Genomic DNA, 19,931 nt, shown 5'->3' with positions numbered 1-19,931 from the left:
AATAAGATTTGTTTGATGGTAGAAAGTAAGCCATTCTGATAGCCAATTTGGAAGATAATCATCCCAAATGTGCTGCAGCTTTCTGGCAGTTCAGTGCTATGAGTGAGTGGAGGTGCTAGTTTTCTCATTCATATGTGGTAGAGATGCAAGAGTGACTTGCTTTTATTCCACCCTCTGGGACTGAAGGATTGGTAGCTCAGTAGATTGTAGCATTGGTAAGAATGGCAGGGAGCAATTGATGGAGGAGAAGAAAAGAAGCAGGAGTTGTGTTGGGGCAGGCAATGGCTGGTGGAAAAGCAGAAGAAGAAGCACATCAAGTTTGTTGCCCATTTTAAAATGTTAATAATGATTTCCTGAGCAGGGGAAGCAAACTTTTTAAAAGAACCCTAACTCCACATTTGCAACCCTTTTTATATCCTATTCATTTATTTGGGAAGTAGAGGATAAATGGGGCCACTGACTTTAAGCATTAGATTCCTGAATTCTCAGACTGCACCATGTAGTGTAACAGTTGAAACACAGCTACTTCTATTTATTGAACTAATGATTCTATAGAAATACTTTTGTGTCTCCTGTCTTGCTTGTAATTGGTGGTAAAGGGTTATTATATAGATGCTCCTATTAACTTGCCTAGTAAATGGCTATACTCTACTGAATCATTATGAGATGAATTAAAATCAGATTCTCCTATTTAACATAAAATGACGGTGTCAGCAGGGTCTCCTTCCACTTGATAATCCCCAACTTGACATGCAATGACATTATCCCACTGAAGCCAAAGACAAATTATAATTCTTGATGTAATTACAGGGTTTAATGGGGAGGGGGGAGTTGTTAGGGGCAAAGCAGCCATTCCCACTTGGGTCTCTTTATGAATACAAATGGAGTTGCCACAAACTCTATATGTGATTTTGGAATCATGCTGTGATTCACCTCCAAGGAGATACCATAAGACTTAATTACTGTGCCATACACAAATAACCAAACTGTGCTAAGGTTTTGGAATTATTCTACAAGATCTGTTTTGCTTCTCCATGAAACCTTCCCCCTTAAAAAAATATTTTAAAAATAAATATAATTAGCCAAAAAATGCAGAGAGTAAAATACTACAATTGTAAGTTTTTAATAAATGCTAAATTTGAAGGCTCCTTATTACCTACTGAAGAATATTTAAATCTTTTTAAGTCTTAATGAACTTCCCAGAAATTGGAGTGCTGCAGCTTAAAACTGATAATGACAACTTTAAAAATTCAATAGACTAGGACAAATGATTATGAGCAATATTAAATTAGCAGACTGCTAAATCCTGTCTTCAGACACATTAGAGCAAATGTGCTTTCATGACTCTCCTAATATATCTTTCAGATGGCTAAAACATTTAAAAGGTGTACAACAAAAAAATCTTCAAAAAGTTAAGGTGAAAGTTATTTACTCAGATCTGATACATTACCAATTCCATAGAGAGAAAAAAACCAGAAGCTTCCAAGTTCCAGAAGCTACTGCGACTCTTGTGGTTCTTGTGGATGCCAGTACAATATTTAAGGCAACCACCCCCCCTTGGAGTGCCCAGACCCAGGGCTTTGTTTCTTTAGGAGACTTGCCTCCTCCTGACACCTTTTAGCTGCTGCATAATCAGGGCTGGATTAACCATAAAGCAAAATAAGCCCACGTTTAGGGCATCAAGGGAAGGGGGGCACCACAGAAATTTTAGTCTTTTAACATGCAAGGTTGCATGTTATTGGTTTTCGTTATTAGTTCAGCACAGAAGTTCTCAAAGTTTGACATGTTTTCTACACAGAAATCACTATGTGCACTCAAGGTGAAATTGAAATCTGTGGGAATTCATCCCATGAACGCCACACTTTTTCCTGCATTCCTGTTTCCTCAAGTCAATAACCTTTTGGGGGGGGGGGCGGACCTTGTTGCCCTATTTTTCAGCATCGAACATTTTAGCTCATGTATCCAGAAAGTTATTTTACTTTAAAGGCCAGCACTGTGGTCAGAAGGTGCACAATACAGAAACCTGACTTGAAACAGCATATATTCCACTTTGCTTCTTAAAAACACATTCCGTTTTAGTGCTACTTGCAGTTGGTGAAATCATAGGGCTTCCCCCCCACCCCACAGAATGAACACAATCCAGGGAACTTTTAAGACATCTGTACTGTATTTCCCCAACTCATTGTTACTGTGTAGCTAGATAGCGATGCTTTGGTACAGTTGCTAACAGCAACGCCTCCACAGAGAAAACTAAGCAAGGATCCATTGGCATGAATCAGCTAAATGAATCTAACCTCTGTCTGCTAGTCACCAGTTTCTTTCTCTCCAAGAGAAAGTATAAAGATGTGCATTGAAGATTTCAGTCAATTAGGGGAGTCAGAGTGGAATAATCCAAAGACCTGCCAAGCCATTATGATCCACTCTTATTCCAGGAATAACACTCTCCTGCAATCAAAAATCTTAAGACTGCTCTTTATGAGTTTAATGAAATAGTTGCATAGCTGCTTCAGTTTTTGAAGCAGCTTTAACTTTACAAATTTGCAAAACTGCTGTGCCATGGGGTATTGAATTTTCTTCACACCACAGTATATCTACTATGAGCACCAACGGGAGGAAGGGCAGGGCATAAATTTAATAAATAAAGTAAATAGTATTAAAACTTCACATTCTTTTTTTAAGAAAATTTCCCCCCAATATAAAACCTCACCTATCAATCCTAACAACTAGCCCCTCAAAAGTGGGGTCCACTTACAATTACAAAATTAAACAAACCAGCATAATAAAAACAAGAGGGGTAAGAGATGTAGATGCCAAGTCAGCATAACAAAACAAAAACCACTGCAAAGGGAAGAGAAGTTCAGAAGCTATCAAATGAACAAAATAAGAAGGTCAACAATAGATCTGGTGATGGTCATAAGAGAGGGATCCAACCAAACCTCCCAGAGGTCTGGGATCCACAGTCTGGGATCCACAAATGTTCTTATGTAGCTTACCAGTCACCCCTCTGAAACTGGCAGAGTCTCAAATGCTGGATGCAGTAAGTGGGCAGATTCATAGCAATGCATGCTAGCTATCTCTCAAAAATGTTTTTTGCAAAGGAAGATAATAAAGCTGGAATGAATTTAAACCATTATTTCACAATATTGCTTCACAGTCCTCCAAGTCAGCTGGTAGAGAAGAAACCATTCCAAGGAATAGAGGAAAAGGAAGGTAGATAACTACAGCTCTCTGCTGTACCTTCCTGTCCACTACTATAAAACATAAAACCTCTTTGGAATGCACAGCTGTTCTCGCTACATTCCAGTGGTTGCAGCTCTCTATTCTGCACAGACTTCAACAAGCACCTTGTGAGTATTCAGATGAACCTGGATGGAAACCAGCACTGCCTGAACCACACCCAATATTTCCCTATTATGTTAGAATACACCATGCCCAATAATCCAGCAGCATGCACATGCTTTGTGATTTATTTTAAGGAGTCCAAATGAAAAGTACACAATATCAAATGCTTAGCAGGTGAATACTGGCATGCCACAACTATCCAGTTGTGAAGCAGCACTTGAACATCAAGTATTAAGACTGAAATGGCCATTCAGTTACAGCTCAGGCTTGTGCAGTCTCCATTCCTAATTGGTTCATCACTCCATGTAATATTAGAAGGAGAGAGCAAACAAAGCTTAAAGTTTAAAATGGAAATGCCTCCTGATAACGAAGAAAGTGTTATTTGAAACATAGTGCTGTGGGATAATGAACGGGTATAAATATATTAATCAAATAATTAATATTGGAATATTGATGACTTTAACATGTAGTCTTTTCCATGGGGCCATTAAAGCTACACTGAATTCAATGGGACTTATTCTCCAAGTAAATGTGCATAGCACTGCAATTATGCCTCCTCCTTTCAAGGTATCGTGAAACAGATTGGTAAAAACATGGGGGTAGAAGCCAGTTGATGCACTTATGCTCAGGGAAGGGCTTTTGTTCCTTTGGATACCTCCATTAACAGAAGAAGGGAGGCCTTTTCTGATTTCCCTTGAAACCCCCAGCACGATCTAAAATTAGACTCCAGAGAGTTGAGGAATTCACCAAACAAGGTGGAAGAGTTGTAGAGGAAAAAGTGAATTGGTAAATACCCCCTACTCCTCTTGTGCCATTAGATATGAATGCTACATCAAGAGCCCTTCCCATGAGCATCAGCTGGATTCCACCATGAACATTGGTTTAATTCTCCATTAATACTTCATCAGTTTCCCCCCCTTGTCGTTTCTGCTCTTGGACACTTTCAAGGATGTAATATGGGGCATGGGTTGGATACAGCAAGACTGCACTTATTAGGGTAGGCATTCTTTTTGCCCTTGTGCTGCAAATGGAAGCATCACACCGGCTCCACCCCCTGAACAAGCTGCTTACCACTGCATTATGACATTTGGGTTCCTTTGTTGTCATAGCAACCATTAATTAGACATCTCGTTTGTTTAACATAAAATACATAATGCCGACACCAGTGCAAAATTTGTTGTTTAACTTCAGTTCGTCTTAAACAGCAAGGGTACTATAATCTCAGGAAGTGAAACTCTACTTTGTGTATCATGAGGCTTAGGTGCCTCCATCTTACGGGGTTTCACTGCCTATTGTGACTACAGTCACAGAAGCATCCTTGGCTTGGCATTGTAAGGAATGGAAGAACAAAGGCCCATAGAGACAATGAAATGGGCAAATGTACAAGGCAGACTGCATTTCTAACTATGCAGCTAGGATAAACACAGGTGCATCCTATAATGGTAATTTTTAGTGTCTTGAAAACGAACCTTGTTTTTTTTTATAAAAATAAAATTCTTAGGGGTTTCAGGTTTAAGACAGACTTCTTTCCACACCTGGAACATTGCTTTCCAGCATTTTGTTCAAATACTGCAGTTCATGAAACATATTCACAACTGCACACCATAAAGGTAGTGCTGAATTAGTCACATGCAATTAAACTGTAATCTGACACAATGACAGATTAAGCGTACAAGTCTAGACCAAAAATATTGTTCCTGGAAAATATTTCCTAGAGTACACCAAATCTTTCCATTCAAAAGATAATATAATCCTGCTTTATTCATTTGAATAGGAGGATTTGCATTATTTTAGTTCTTGAATGAAGCTATCAAACACACTGGCCATGTCAAGAGACTTAACAGCCTTTGATCAAAGTGAAACATTTGCTGCAGTGATTTCTCCAATTTCACATCCAATCCAGTGGCTTCAATACACACACCTGGATCCTTAGAAGTGTACACTGAGTTCCCCATCTGAAGGTACTTCTCAATTCTACTATATGTGCTATACAACTAACATGGAATCTGAAAGGAGACAAACCTTTTGTACATTAACCTCCCACTGTGCAGGAAGGCACATAGCTTTGAATCAACCACGTGGTGTTTCTTAAAACCTAATCCTAAATTTGGTGTTGTCACATATATATCCTTAGGATGGATTTTTTTAAAAAAAAATCATTACTGAGTTCTGCTCTTCCTCCCAAGGGAGCCTTGGATGGCAAGGGGTGTGCAGAGAATATGCAAAGAGAAATGCAGATTCACAAAACATCATCATGTCAGGATTAGAACAGCATTGCAAAAGTGCCACAAGTAGTTAAGCTGCACCATTTACATACAGTATTATTAAATCAGATTTTATGTTAAATACTTTAGGAATAAAATCTCGCCTAACCTCTCTCACCACATTAAACAAAGATGTATCGTCAAACAAATATGAAATTGGCTCATAAACTCAGCACAATCTGCATAGTGTACAATAATGTAAACATACTTTTGAATTTGTGAAACACAGCCATTTAGAAGACTACATCTACATATTTGTTTCATTGTTTTGTAGAAGCAAAAAAAAACACCACACAACCCAGAGCCATTTCTTTTTTCTGAATTTCGGGGTGGGGGGTGGGGTGGGGTGTGCCAGTTATAATTTCTGCTACAAAATCTGATGCAATGCTGCAAGAAAATGAATGAAATTACAGCAAAAGAAAACAGCGGTGTGATCCAGGCCAGGTCAAAATACTATGCAGTGCAAGACAGACAAAAATAATCACAACGTCATTGGTGATAGCCACTCTTAGCATTCTACAGTATCCATGAAGTAGCTCATTATAAGCTTGCCTATATTGCTACTTATTTTTTGTAAGACAACAAATTTTTGTACAAGTTTTGCAGTTATGGAGGGGCTGTTTTTCCTCCCACCAAAGTTTTCTGTGTTCATCCTTACCTGAACAGATCACCTCTAAGAGTGTAAGGCTGAAGTCTATGCATACAACAGACTAAGATGACAGAATTGACCCTACCTCAGGCATCCCCAAACTGCGGCCCTCCAGATGTTTTGGACTACAATTCCCATCATCCCTGACCACTGGTCCTGTTAGCTAGGGATCATGGGAGTTGTAGGCCAAAACATCTGGAGGGCCGCAGTTTGGGGATGCCTGCCCTACCTCTTCAGGCTTTAGGAGCAGACTCACACTGCTTCCCTACATTAAAGAAATCCACTGCAAGTAGAAAGTCTACACAGCTGGAAGTATATATAAAATAAGACTGAAGATTATTTTGAAAAGGAAAACACCTGCATGAAGCAATGCAGCCCATTTCTACTACCTAATTCTGCTGCATGTGTACATCGGGGCTCATTCATTGGGACTAGGAGAACAGTCCTAATCCAAGGCTGGGGTAGAATGGAGCATCAGGCCCCTCCATTGCATCTGCTGCCCTGCCAGCCAGGGCAGAAGATAGGATCATGCTTTGGTTTTTTGCCCTGCCAGCTACAGTCCAGCACAGAGGCCTGGATTCATCTCCTCTTCAGGTATGGACCAGCTTTGAATCAAACAGAGCCACTCCACAGAACATCACCACTCTGCCCTAGAATATCTGCTTTTGAGGTCTTATGACAGCTGCTGCAGGGATTGACGCATCACCACACTTTGTGCAGGTGCAGCCGACACCCCAATCATTCCCTTTCAGCAATGTGTATCAAGGGTTATGATTGCTCTGCCCCTAACTAAGTGGGACTAGAGTCCAGGCATGGCCAAACTTGGCCCTCCAGCTGTTTTGGAATTACAATTCCCATCATCCCTGACCACTGGTCTTGTTAGCTAGGGGTGATGGGAGTTGTAATCCCAAAACATCTGGAGGGCCATGTTTGGCCATACCTGGACTAGACCAAAACAAGCAAGTTCAGCTTGATAAACACTCCAACACTTTCCAACAAGGGAATGAGATTCCTAAAGGTTTTGACAGGACCTTTCAGAAGGTCACTTCAGCTTACGGGCAGGTTCACTAAGTTCTGTGGGTAGACTTAAGAATTACTTAATTTTATCCTGAGTGTGACTTGCTAGCATTTTATTTATAAACTTGAGCATACAGACAAGACAGGAAAGTGTTAGCCACTTAACACAACATTTCCCTCCTTACAGGAGGCATGTGAACACACAGAAAGGCTTGTGAACACACAAGCTTGCAGAAGAGCCAATTTGAGACTGAATCTTCTCTCTCTCTCTCTCTCTCTCTCTCTCTCTCCTACCCAGAATGTCTTTAATTTATATTTAAGGTCAGGGTCCAAACTAACAAAATGAATTTCAATAGGGACAAACATAAAGTTCTACACTTGGGTAGGAATAACCAGCTGCACAAATATAAGATGGAGGACACCTGGCTTGCAAATAGTACATGTGAAAAGGATCTAGGGGTCTTAGCAGACCACCAGCCTAACATGATGCAGCAGCAAAAAAAATAAATGCTAATGCCTTTTTAGAAGGTGGTGGATTCTCCTTTATTGGAGGTTTTTAAGAGGAGGTTGGGTGGCCATTAAGTACTATCTGCTTATTCAAATTTCCATGTCAATCTATAACCAGCTAAACACTCTGCCCAACTATTTTAAATGTACGGTAACTAATATGCAGAGTTAAGGGGACGCGGGTGGCGCTGTGGTCTAAACCACAGAGCCTAGGGCTTACCAATCAGAAGGTTGGCAGTTCGAATCCCCACGATGGGGTGAGCTCCCATTGTTCGGTCCCAGCTCCTGCCCACCTAGCAGTTTGAAAGCACGTCAAAGTGCAAGTAGTTAAATAGGTACCGCTCCGGCGGGAAGGTAAATGGCGTTTCCGTGCGCTGCTCTGGTTCACCAGAAGCGGCTTAGTCATGCTAGCCACATGACCCGGAAGCTGTCAGCAGACAAACACCAGCTCCCTCGGCCTGTAGAGCGAGATGAGCGCCGCAACCCCAGAGTCATCCGTGACTGGACCTAATGGTCAGGGGTACCTTTACCTTTAATATGCAGAGTTACAGTTTAGGCCAGGGGTCCCCAAACTTTTTCAGCCGGGGGCCGGTCCACCGCCCTCAGACCCTGTGCTGGGCCAGACTATTATTTTTTTAGGGGGGAGCCAAAATCCTATACACATTGCAGATCGGCAGGTAGCGTGGGCGGCGGGTGGCCAGCGGCAGCGGTGGCAAGGGCCCAATCCAGCCCTATGGCAGGTAGTGCGGGCGGCGGGAGGGCCCAATCCCGCAGCAGCGGAGACAGCGGGGAGAGCCCGATCCAGCCTCGCAGCAGCAGCAGGGGGGCACGATTCTGTGAGCGGCGGAGACAGCGGGGAGAGCTGGATCGCGCGCACAGCGGCGATTGCGGGCCCGATCCACGGTGGGGAGAGTGCGATCACGCGCGCACCAGCAGCCGATTGCAGGACTGGATCGTGGTGGGGAGTGAGCGATTGCGCGCGCAGCGGCAGCCGATCGCGGGCCCGGTTTGCGGCGGGGAGAACGTGATCCGGCCCTATGGCAGGTAGCGCGGGCGGCGGGAGGGCCCGATCCCGCAGCAGCGGAGGCAGTGGGGAGAGCCCGATCTGGCCTCGCAGCAGCGGGGGGGCACGATCCCGTGAGTGGCGGAGACGGCGGGGAGAGCTGGATCGCACGCACAGCAGCGGCGGCGATCGCAGGCCCGATCCGCGCCAGGGTGAGTGTGATCGCATGCGCGGCAGCCGATCACGGGCCCGGATTGCGGTGGGGAGAGCGCAATCGCGCACGCAGCAGCAGCCGATCGCGGGCTCGGTTCACGGTGGGTAGAGCGCAATTGTGCACGCAGCGGCAGCCGATCCGCAGCGGGAAGAGCCCGATCTGCGGCGGTGAGAAGCCGATGACGCGTGCGGCGGCAGCATCTGATCGCGGGCCCAATCTGTGGTGGGGAGAGCCAGATCGTACGCACAGCAGCGGCGGCCGATCGCGGGCCCGATCCCCGAGGCTGGCAGAAGGCCGGCCTTGCAGCGGCGGAGGTGGTGGGGAGAGCCAGATTGCGCACACAGCAGTGGTTGCGAGCGCGGGGCAGCATAAGTCGTTTTGAAGTCGAGGTACCACTGTACCTGTGTTTTGCAGTAGGGGCTGCTGGCGGGGGAGGGTGGAGCAGTGGCAAATAGGTTTCTCGGGCTGGCTCTGCTCTGGCAAGAAGCGGCTGCTGAAAATGGCGATCAGCCAGCTTAGCACAGCCCCCTTCCTCCTGTACACGAGCAGCTGCTGCCCGCCCATTGGCTGGGGCCTGAAGCACTTCGACTTTTTGATTGGCTGCTACTGGCCTGCCACGGTGAAGGAGAGGGGGGAAATGGCGACGCAGGGGGAAAAAATGGCTCTCGGCTTGGCTCTCGGCTTAAAAAAAAAATTAAGTGCAGAATGGCCATGCTGATCCCCAGACCTTTCGCGGGCCGGATTGGCAGGCCAATTGGGCCGCATCCAGCCCACGGGCCGTAGTTTGGGGACCCCTGGTTTAGGCTAAAGTGCTAACCCCAGTTTCCTGAGAGTAAGCACCATTCAACTCAGTGGGGCTTTCTTTGCACTATTATTTTATTGCACAAAAGTGAATATACTGTATGAGGAAAGTGTAGAACTCTGCAAAAATGTTTGTCCAGAAACAGAACCCATGTGCAAGATATGATACACAGCATAGCTGTTTACAAGGCTTTTTGCCCAACTAGGAATATTTCCAGGGAATTAAATTCCCCTGAGCTCAATGAGACTTACTTCCTTGCAAGCATGTTTGAATTACAGTCTATGGCTGTGATCCCATGTTTATATACCTGTTTGTTCCACTGTATCTTACATGGTGTGGTTTTTAACCAAAGAGCCACAAATAATTCTATATACATAAACACACATTATCCAGAAGACCTATTTTGCCATGGGGGAAAATAATAGTTTAATGAATTAAACTGAAATCATGTGCCATCATGCCAGTAGGTATTTTTACATTCTTTTGTGCTATTTATGGGTAAAGAGAGAAAAATAAAACCTACCCCTCACATCTGGAGAGAATCGAGCTGAATGGCGAGACACAAAAAGCTTAAGTTCTTGATCCAAGTTGCATTCAATAAGGTTTGTGTCCCATGACCGAATCCCTAAAAATCAAGATAAAAATTAAATACATGTAATTATTGGATATAAACAGGTTGCGTATTTTTGAATTTTATTTTAATAAAATACTCTATGCTCTTAAAAGCCACATGGTGATTAAAAACAAATAAATCATCTGTTCTCATTTTCCAGGACCCCATCCATCACCATGCTAAGCATTTTCTAGCACTTCTGAATACAGTACAATAGTTGTTCTATGAATTTCTGCTCAAGCCCTTCCTTGTAAACACAACTTTAAGAACTGTTACTAGTTTGGTTATTATGTAGCAGGATTACAGGATGACAACTGATAATATTTTCAAACCTATTCACAACATAGTTAATTTGGAATGGTTGTGGGGTTTTTTTACTCATTCTGCATGCATAAAATTCTTGTAACTTCTTCCTAGTAACTTTTTTTTTGCAACATTTTATTTTCAGTAAATTCAGCAAATTAGTTTTGCTTATGCACCTGAAACTTTGCTTATGCACCTGAAATAACATGTAACATACAAAAAACAAACTTCCCTTATTGAAAAATACTGGTTTGCAATGGTCAAATCTGTTACTCTGATTTACTTTGAAAGCGTACATTGGATTTAGGGTATCTTGCCTCAGCTGAGACCACATTTCTTTACTCACAATCACTAACTTGGATTACATTGCCCACTTCTTTATGTATAAACACAATGGAAGAGTGAAATTCTTTTACTGTATTAGTCTTTATCCATATATGAAAGTGTGGCAAAAACTCAAAAAGTGGTGACTAATTTTGAATAGTCCACATTTAGTTGGTGTCTTTCACACTTTCATTTATTACCCATATGACTCAAAATCCAAATCCCTGTCACAAGAGGAAACTTTATTTTTCATTTCTTCCCACAACAGCAACCTTGTCAAACTCGTTAACCACACTGCAGTTGCAAAGGAAAGCATGCACCACAGTGCTATAAATAGTAGCAGTAATAGCAGTGTGCCAATCTACCCTTTTGTTCTGGGCTGTCCATAATAAATGGATTGTTGGGTTACATAGTTTGTGCTTGAAAGAAGGCCTTCAGCTAGCTAGCTGCTTTGATTCCCAAGCAAAAGTGCCTGGGGTTGGTGGACAGGGAGTGTTTTAAATGGGGCCCTGACAGACAGACAGACAGACAGACAGACAGACAGACCGACCAGGCACCATAGGCCTGAACACTGTCAACTGGCACCACACCCTGACAGCTCCTTCTAGGCCGGTTTGGCAGTCTTAAGTCATTCCATTGGGTAGCACACCTGCTTTTCCATCCTTCACACTTGCTTTGCTTCAACCCTGCACTGCTTCACCTTGCTTCACTCCATCATTATATTTGATGGAGTGAAGCAAGGTGAATTTGACTTCCATCCTGTGTGCGACTATAACTCCCATCCCTGACTCTAATCTGGTACCTCATCCCTAGCCCTCCAGCCATGTTTTCTGGCTTTAGCCCTCATGCCTACATTTCCACCTCAGATCCAGACTCTGTGGCAACTTGTGACAAGCCCAAAGCCTCACAACGTTTTTTATGCAGGCAATTACATGTGGATGCTAGTCTTTCTTTGAGTCCTGTATGTATAAGGCCCTCTTTTTCTAGTGAAGAAATCGCTCACTTTTACCTTTGTAGGACTTCAATCTCTCCTGCACATACCACCAGGACCAGCCCATCCAGGAGGTCAGGTGAGCAGTCACAGACCTTGGGGTTTCGAATTTCAGCGGCACCCTGTGCAATACCAAAATTCGGTGCCTCTCACCTTCCATTCTACCTAACAGCTGTGGTTCCCCCTGTGGCACCACACCCAGTATGACCAAACAGGTCGTGCTCACCTAAATCCACCTATGAGGTGAGGCGGCAGGATCCAAAGGAGCAGTAGATCCCAATTTAGATCTTTATTTCCCTCTTATTCCTGATGCAGATGTTCACTCGCCCCCAGATTAATGTGCTGCACTAAAACTTTTAAACCAAAGTGCACTTAAAATTTTTAAAAAGAACAGAATTTTACTGTTTGCTTGGGAAAGGCTTCCCTGTGATACAGGGCTCTACAAGACACAAATACTCAATGTTAAATGCACGTAATAATCCAAGACAGTTTTAGGATTGTAACTTTATATTTTTAAAAAGCCTGCAAGCAGTAGTTCTACATGGCAGAATAAGCAGAGATGTTTTGAAAAGCAAGTCCAAACTAGTTGCCATGTCATATTTCAAAAGGTCACTTGCCTGTTTTCAGATGGAGGAAGTCAAAACAAAATCAAAGTACATATAGAAGAAAGTTAAAGAAACTTTAAATGGTCAAATTGTTTGTCTGATGTAGAAAGAAAAAAGCAGTGGAGTTTAGAAGACTGTGCTTATACACTTGTGTAAACATGTGATAAGAAGCATTTAATATGGGAATGGGGATCCTGTGAACCTACTGATATTGTTGGAGTACAACTCCCTTAAAACACAACCACTGGCTATGCCAGATGGGTTGGTGGGAGTTTGGGTTCACCAGCATCTGGAGGACCACAAGTTAATCATCCCTCATTTAATATAAGGAGCTTGAAACCATGGAATGGTTTTTTAAAAATAGGGGAGCTTTACAGCACAGTAATATTTGTTTGTTGTTTAGTCTTTTAGTCATGTCTGAATCTTCGTGATTCCATGGACACTCCTGTCTTCCACTGCCTCCCGCAGTTTGGTCAGACTCATGTTGGTGGCTTCGAGAACACTGTCCAACCATCTCGTACTCTGTCATTCCCTTCTCCTTGTGCCCTCAATCTTTCCCAACATCAGGGTCTTTTCCAGGGAGTCTTTTCTTCTCATGAAGTGGCCAAAGTATTGGAGCCTCAGCTTCAGGATTTGTCCTTCCAGGGAGCACTCAGTGCTGATTTCCTTCAGAATGAATAGGTTTGATCTTCTTGCAGTCCATGGGACTCTCAAGAGTCTCCTCCAGCACCACAGTAACAGTAATATCAGAATGGGTGAATACTGCTAGTTGGAACTTTACTTCTGTCCCAGTGTTGAGATTTTATCATAGTTTATATTATAAAAAATGTATCTTGATGTAGCTAAGGAGACATAATTTCAAGGGACCTAGCTAATCATATAAAGCTTTTAAAAGTTATGTGAGAGCAGTTTTAAATTCTAGCATTTACTAGCTTAAATTCAAAATGCTTGCAATAGCAACAAAATCTCACTAGGGGAAAAAAAGAAAGTCTAGTTTTCCTCTTTCGGGAGTAGTGGTTATTTTATGTGCAGTAAAATACAGTCATTCCGATGATGATTCTGTACCACTAATGTCATTCACAGTTGCTTGATCCTTCTGTTGCACATGATCTTGGCAAAAAAAGGGGGGGATGTCTTAGACAATTTTCACACAGTCCTTATCTAGTTTTAAAACAATCAGCTTGTTGGACAGATTAAAAATTCCAGATATAAATGCATCTATTTTAAGTGCATGTATATGTTCTCCATATGTGTTAATGGTTAAACAAACTTTGAGGCATATTGAAATACTTGCAGAAGTGTTTTAGATGGAAAGAAATACGTAATGAAATTTGCTGATAATCCCTGATGAGTCACTATCTGGGCTGTTGCAAAAATTTATTGCAAAAACTTATGAGATTTATATAGGATGAAAAATTAATCTGCTGTATTTTTGTTGGATATGTTTACTAAATGTGTCAGTCATATAAGCTAAATCATGTTCCCAACCATTTAGGGCACTGGAGTTTCTGAATTCAATTTTTGCTGAAAAGCCTACATCATTTAAATTAGAATGGACCTTCCTCCCATCAGTAATGACCGCTAGTGTCAGAGTCCAAAGGGGGGGGGAGGCAGATCCACACTTTGAACTGACTCATAACATCTTCCTCAACCAAATGCAAAACTTTCTCCACTGAAAAGTATAAGGAGAAAGGAAGGTTGAGCCTTCAATAGGAATATAGATGATACTAGGTCAAACTATCTGTCCTTCTAACCTAGAACTGTCTGCGTGCTCACTGATCCAATTTCAACTAGAGATGCTACAGATTGGACATAGGACATTTGTTCACAAAACATCTGCTGTACCACCAAACTACAATCCTTCCCCTAAAGAAAGAAAGAAAATCTCTGATAGGTGTGGTGCCCACTTCTTCTGGTTTATGGATATGTCCAGGAACAGAGCCTAGGATTTCTTGCACTGAAAGCAATAATCATACTCTCCCTCCCAGAGACCAACAAGCCTGAGCTTACTGATCTGTGAGCTGTATCACACGTGCATACTGGTATCACCTATTTCTTCCATACTTAGTGGGTGATGAATAAGCCATGTGTAAACTGTGCCTTACACTTAAAGCTGCAATCCTACACAGTTATGCGTATAGCCCCATCTAAGTCAACAAGAGGATGAAAAACTTCACCAAATAGATAGTTTTCGATGACATTTATTCTCAGTGCCATCCCTTGTATAAACGGTATACAGTCAGAGATTCAAAAGTAACAAAAAGAAATAGTATTACTTCGTGACGGTTCTTTGTTCAATCCAGTACAGGGAAATATCAAAGAGAGGATGTTTTGACCCAGTTGCTTAGTGTAGAGATACAGATATGATGCCTGTTTTGAATCTGACCTTCGTTTCCTTTTAGATTTTTACTGTTCTTCCATAGAGTATATTCAGAATTTGTTTAATGCAACATAATAAAACAGTGTTCATATTTCATGGTTTCCAGATATCACAAGCATTTCATTGTGAGCAACATTCAGTATCATTTGTCATGTGGATAAGATAGAATTGAATATATATTCTTGTGAGGTCATATTTGCATTGATCATTTATGATCAGACCACTTGGAGATGGGCAATCACAGCACAAAGCATTAGGTAGCCAAACTGAGCAATTTGCCTTCTGCTGTTTAAAAATAAACTCCAGCCATATATCATTTGTAGCTGCATATCATGCAGTATCGTTGCAGCAAATTGGGAATTGTGTGGATCAAAGCCAGGACTATGTATTGAAAATAAAATGTGGCAACTTAGTAACAATCCATTGCCAGTCATCCTCAACACAGCTCCATGATTCAGCAGTTCTGACAGAAACAAGACAGAAACACAACACAAAATTCACTAATACAGGGGAAGATCTGGAAATAGATAGATAGATAGATAGATAGATAGATAGATAGATAGATAGATAGATAGATAGATGATAGATAGATAGTCTGCTGTTATTAATGTGAGTGACTAATGAAATTCCAATTGATATCAAGTTGTTTTCTTCTGTGGGAAGAGAAGCAGGCCTTACAGCAGACCCCTCCATTAGCAACCAGGGCACACCCACAAATCTTGAGTTTTGTACAGATCCTAGAGTCAGTCTTTTAAGTACTGAAAAAGGGTAGCCAGTGAATTAAAACAAATAGCTTATGGAGATTATTAAATAATGCTGGACAAAGTCCCTCTTGACAATTTTTAGAACAAAAACCAAATCTTCACCCTCCAGATCATTCAGGATAAACCTCTAATAAGTCATCAGTACATGAAGTCTTCTCAGATTTCTCTGCAGTGAGTCTCATTAATCTCATTAATCCAGCATCTTCAAGGGTGGTGCCCAAGGCACAAAACTGAGAGCACAGGTAAAGTTACCTGAAATATTGAGGCCCTTGTTGGGAATGCATACTTCAAATGAGAACTTACAGTAATATGTCCACTCATTAACTATATAATCCAGGCATCCCCAAACTTCGGCCCTCCAGATGTTTTGGACTACAATTCCCATCATCCCTGACCACTGGTCCTGTTAGCTAGGGATCATGGGAGTTGTAGGCCAAAACATCTGGAGGGCCACAGTTTGGGGATGCCTGATATAATCAAGCTCCACAGAAAAAGAAAAATCTGCATTCTTCCCCAAACCAGGTTCAGCATAAAATCATTAATAAGAGACCCTGGATTTCTAAAAATAGCATGTATTCCTCTCAATCTCTAATCCAGTTTTTTTTAAAGTAGGCATTGCTTCTAAGGATCTACAACCAAACAATAAAGCAAGTGGGGGGGGGAATGGTGCAGGAACAGAACTTATTTCTTCTGGGGGAATGTGAGCAAGTTGGCATCAGATGCCTTGAGAGCACAACACACATCCATTTACTATATCAATTATTAATAACTTTAAGTAAGAAACAGCTAGTTCAGGCTTAAGCTAAAACTTCAGATAAAGCTAAAAAGAAAATATCCAGAGCAGTCTAAAACAAAGACTTTCATTCTGAGCAAGTGACGTGACATTATACAATGGGACAGATAAAACAGGTCAATTTATAAAAAATAGCCACCAATGCAGGCAGTAATGTCTTCACTACAATGTGGATTCGAGAAAAGATGCACAAAGAAATTATGCGTTCGAACCACTTGTAGGGAGTGAAGCAACAATAGGAACCAACTGGAGCTCTCCATCTGCTGAACCACACCTATATAGCAAGAATGTAATCAAGGCACTGCCTAAGGGTTCTTTGAAAATGGCAGATTCCTGAAATCCCTTGTTCTCTCCCAGATAAAAGCCAAAACCCACTAGAAATGAAATGCATTTGCTCAAAAACTTACCGGTAATATTAGCCCACTAATGACTTGTATGAAAGCTATGAATACTGCCTTTTAACACTTGTGCATCATTTATCCCATTTGCAGTGCACAACTGCATTCCCCAGAATGACACAATGCAGAGCATTATATTTAAGATCATCTATAAGAAATCCACTTGTTTCGGGCAGTATTCCAATGCTACTTTTATAAAATACAGTACTGTAAAAGTTAACAATACAGTTCTATAGCTGGGCAATGTCTGTAGCTGGGCAATGACAAGATTTAACAGGGAAAGTGCTCAAAATTTTATAACCAGGGCTTCTGTCCTTTATTGTTACTGTTGTTTTTCTTGGAAAATTTTTTTCCTGAAGTTTCAGTTTTGTTCTAAGGTTCCTGAAACAAACCCCAGAATACTTATGGCTTAAAGTTAGAAACAAAGGAAGCTGCTGCAGCATCTCTTGTCAGGAGCTGCACCTTTTGCAGCTTAAGAGATCATTCTCAAAATCTTTTTTGCTTCAATTTGCAGGCAGCAAAGCCTGTCTACTTTCCGATGCTTATTTAACGCATTTTTCTTTTTCTCCTTGACTGTGTAAACGCCCTTTGTCCGCTATGGGCTGCCATAGGGACCGCACTGCGGACTGCACCACGCCCACAAGCCGGTATCTCTGGGCAGACTCCCCAGCAGCAGCACCAAGAGGCGAGAAAGAGAAAGCAAAGGAGGGACTGTTGCTGGCTCTGCAAAAGACCTGAACGACCTCTGCTCTGCCCAGCTAGTTTGGGAGGTTGGGGAGGGTGTCTAATGACAATGCTGGGAGCGAGAAGGCGGAATGACTCACAGAAGGAAAAAGTGGCGCAAACTCAAGATCAACTGCTTTAAGAGGATGGGAGGAGGGGGTGGTGTCCCCTTGCCACCTTCCTTGTGCCAACTGGCGCAGCTAAATGCAGAAAGCCAGAATTGCAGGTCTTTGGAGGGGGGGGATTCAAAGAGCCTGTCTCCCCGCTACTCTGTTGCTGGTGCAGGATTCTCAAGAGCCATGAGCATCTCAAGGCACCGCTATGAAGTGAGACTACCTTGGACACCCACCCACCTGCCCAAGAAAGAAATCCCCACTGGATTCCTGCAATGCCTCCTTCTTACATGGCTTTGCAAAAAAAAAAAAAGGAGCCGATTCAGAGACTCTTGTTTGATGAGTGCAATGTTGTACAAGCTTCCCCAACCACCACAGAGAAGGCGGTGGGCAGCGGGGTAATCAACTTTTCTCTGACTGTATTTCAGGGTTGTTGGTTTGCTGTCAAAGTCAGCTATGGTTAAAAACAAAGCCATTAATTATAAGGGAGCCATTTCTTCCATCTCGCCGCGTCCCCCCACCCCACCCCACCCCGCGCCACCTCCACCCAAGAACTGCAGCCAGCCAGTGGAGAAAACACACCCTTCCGCGATTCCAGCTGCAGCTTCTTTCATTCCATGCGCAATGCAACTCCAAGAGGAGTCTGAAACGGAGTCAGAAGAGGCTGGATAGGAAAGCCGAGGCTGATGGAGATTGCTGCCAACTCTACAGCCGCAGTTCTAGACAGGGGATCCTCCTCGCCCCCTCCCAACACACACACACACACACACACACACAGGGGTGGGGGAGAGGAGAGGGAGCGGTTGCATCAATTTCCCCTTTCTCGACCTTCTCTCTGTCTGGACCATGAAGTCAGCCCAGTGAAACCCCGCACCGATTTCAACCTCAGACCACAATGAGCAGCAGATCCGACGGGGAGGCGGCTGTGCCAAGGTTAGATCATGCACAGTCACGGGCTTCGATGGCGCAGAAACCCCCTTTGGCTGCGGGACTTTTCGCGCCACGCAACCTGTAGGTCGCCTCTCCAGCCCTTTCCCTCCCCACCCCACCCGACTGGCCGTCCCTGGAGAGAGAGAGAGACGGAGGGCGGCAGCTGAAGTATCTCTTCGCCTGGCTCCTGAAGGAGGGAGAGAGGAAAGGAGGCAGGAGAGCTGCCTGGCGGCGGCGCCTTACCTCGCTCTATATTGCCTATGGCTCTCCTCAGATGCTCCTCGGTGACGAGCTCGCCTACAACGACCAGGAGGTAGAATTTGCTGTCGAGAAAGCGGTGCGACAGGCTCGGCGAGGGGGGCACCGCGTTGGGGAGGCTACAAGACGGCTCCGTCTCCGCTTCCAGCACCACCGTCGCCATCCTGGCAAAGCCCCTCTCCTCCTCCTCCTCCTCCTCCTCGCCTTTTCTCCCTTCAGGCAGCGGCGACGAGAGAGGAGAGGCGGCAGGACGAAAAGGCTTTTAGTTCCAAAGAAGCGCCTCCCTCCTTCCCTCGCGAGGGGCGGGAAAAAAAGCCACAAAACCGCGCGCTCGAGAGGCACCACCGCGCTCCAGGCAGCCGGGCGAGTGAGGGAGGGCGGGGAGGCGGCGGCGCTTTTATACCGAGACAGTGCGGGGCTGGGACCTGGCGAGGAGGAGGAGGGAGGCGTCGGCGGAGGAGGAGGAGGAGGAGGAGGAGGGGACCCGGCACAGCCACGCGCGCTGCCTTGCTCGCTTGCTGCTGCTGCTGCTGCTGCTTCGCCAGCATCCAGCCCCAGGCAGCTGATGTCATCTGCAGCAAATCATTCCCATCGCTGCCTCCAGAAGCAGAAAGGACGAGGTGGGCGAACAATGCCCGGGCGAGTAGACCGGGGGGCAAAGAAGGCCCGGGCCTTGGTGGGCCCAGCCCTCGGGCTCCAGGGTCCGGAGGTGAACCTGTCTGTCACTTTCGACGCGCAAACGACCCGAGCCGGTGCATTTGTTTACTCAGAAGTGTCCAATGAGGCTTGGAGCGCGCACGCGGGGGCGATGGAGACCAACAGGCCCCGCAGTCAGGGGAAGGGAAGGCCAAGCCAAGCCAGCAGGCGATCCTTTTCTCCTTAGCAGACCCCGAAGCGAATAGGTCGGGGAAGAGGGTGCATAAGGTCAGGCACGTTGT

General features: G+C 44.0%; 1 protein-coding gene across 1 annotated transcript in view; it reads right to left on the bottom strand.

The window, feature by feature from the left end:
• The window catches only part of MAP1B (microtubule associated protein 1B), a 70,936-nt gene extending 51,587 nt beyond the window's left edge, over positions 1-19,349 (bottom strand). Inside the window, exons 1-2 of the mRNA XM_060280224.1 lie at positions 18,979-19,349; positions 10,322-10,423 (exon numbers count right to left, since the gene is read on the bottom strand). Of these exons, the coding sequence (XP_060136207.1) occupies positions 10,322-10,423; positions 18,979-19,156 (280 nt within the window). The 5' untranslated portion in view covers positions 19,157-19,349. The remainder of the gene's footprint in view (positions 1-10,321; positions 10,424-18,978) is intronic.
• Between the last annotated feature and the right edge of the window lie 582 nt (positions 19,350-19,931).

The sequence above is a fragment of the Zootoca vivipara genome, chromosome 11, assembly GCF_963506605.1.
Source record: "Zootoca vivipara chromosome 11, rZooViv1.1, whole genome shotgun sequence".
Taxonomy (NCBI): domain Eukaryota; kingdom Metazoa; phylum Chordata; class Lepidosauria; order Squamata; family Lacertidae; genus Zootoca; species Zootoca vivipara.
The sequence above is the reverse complement of the archived record's forward strand: the minus strand, read 5'-3'. Positions and strand labels throughout refer to the sequence as shown.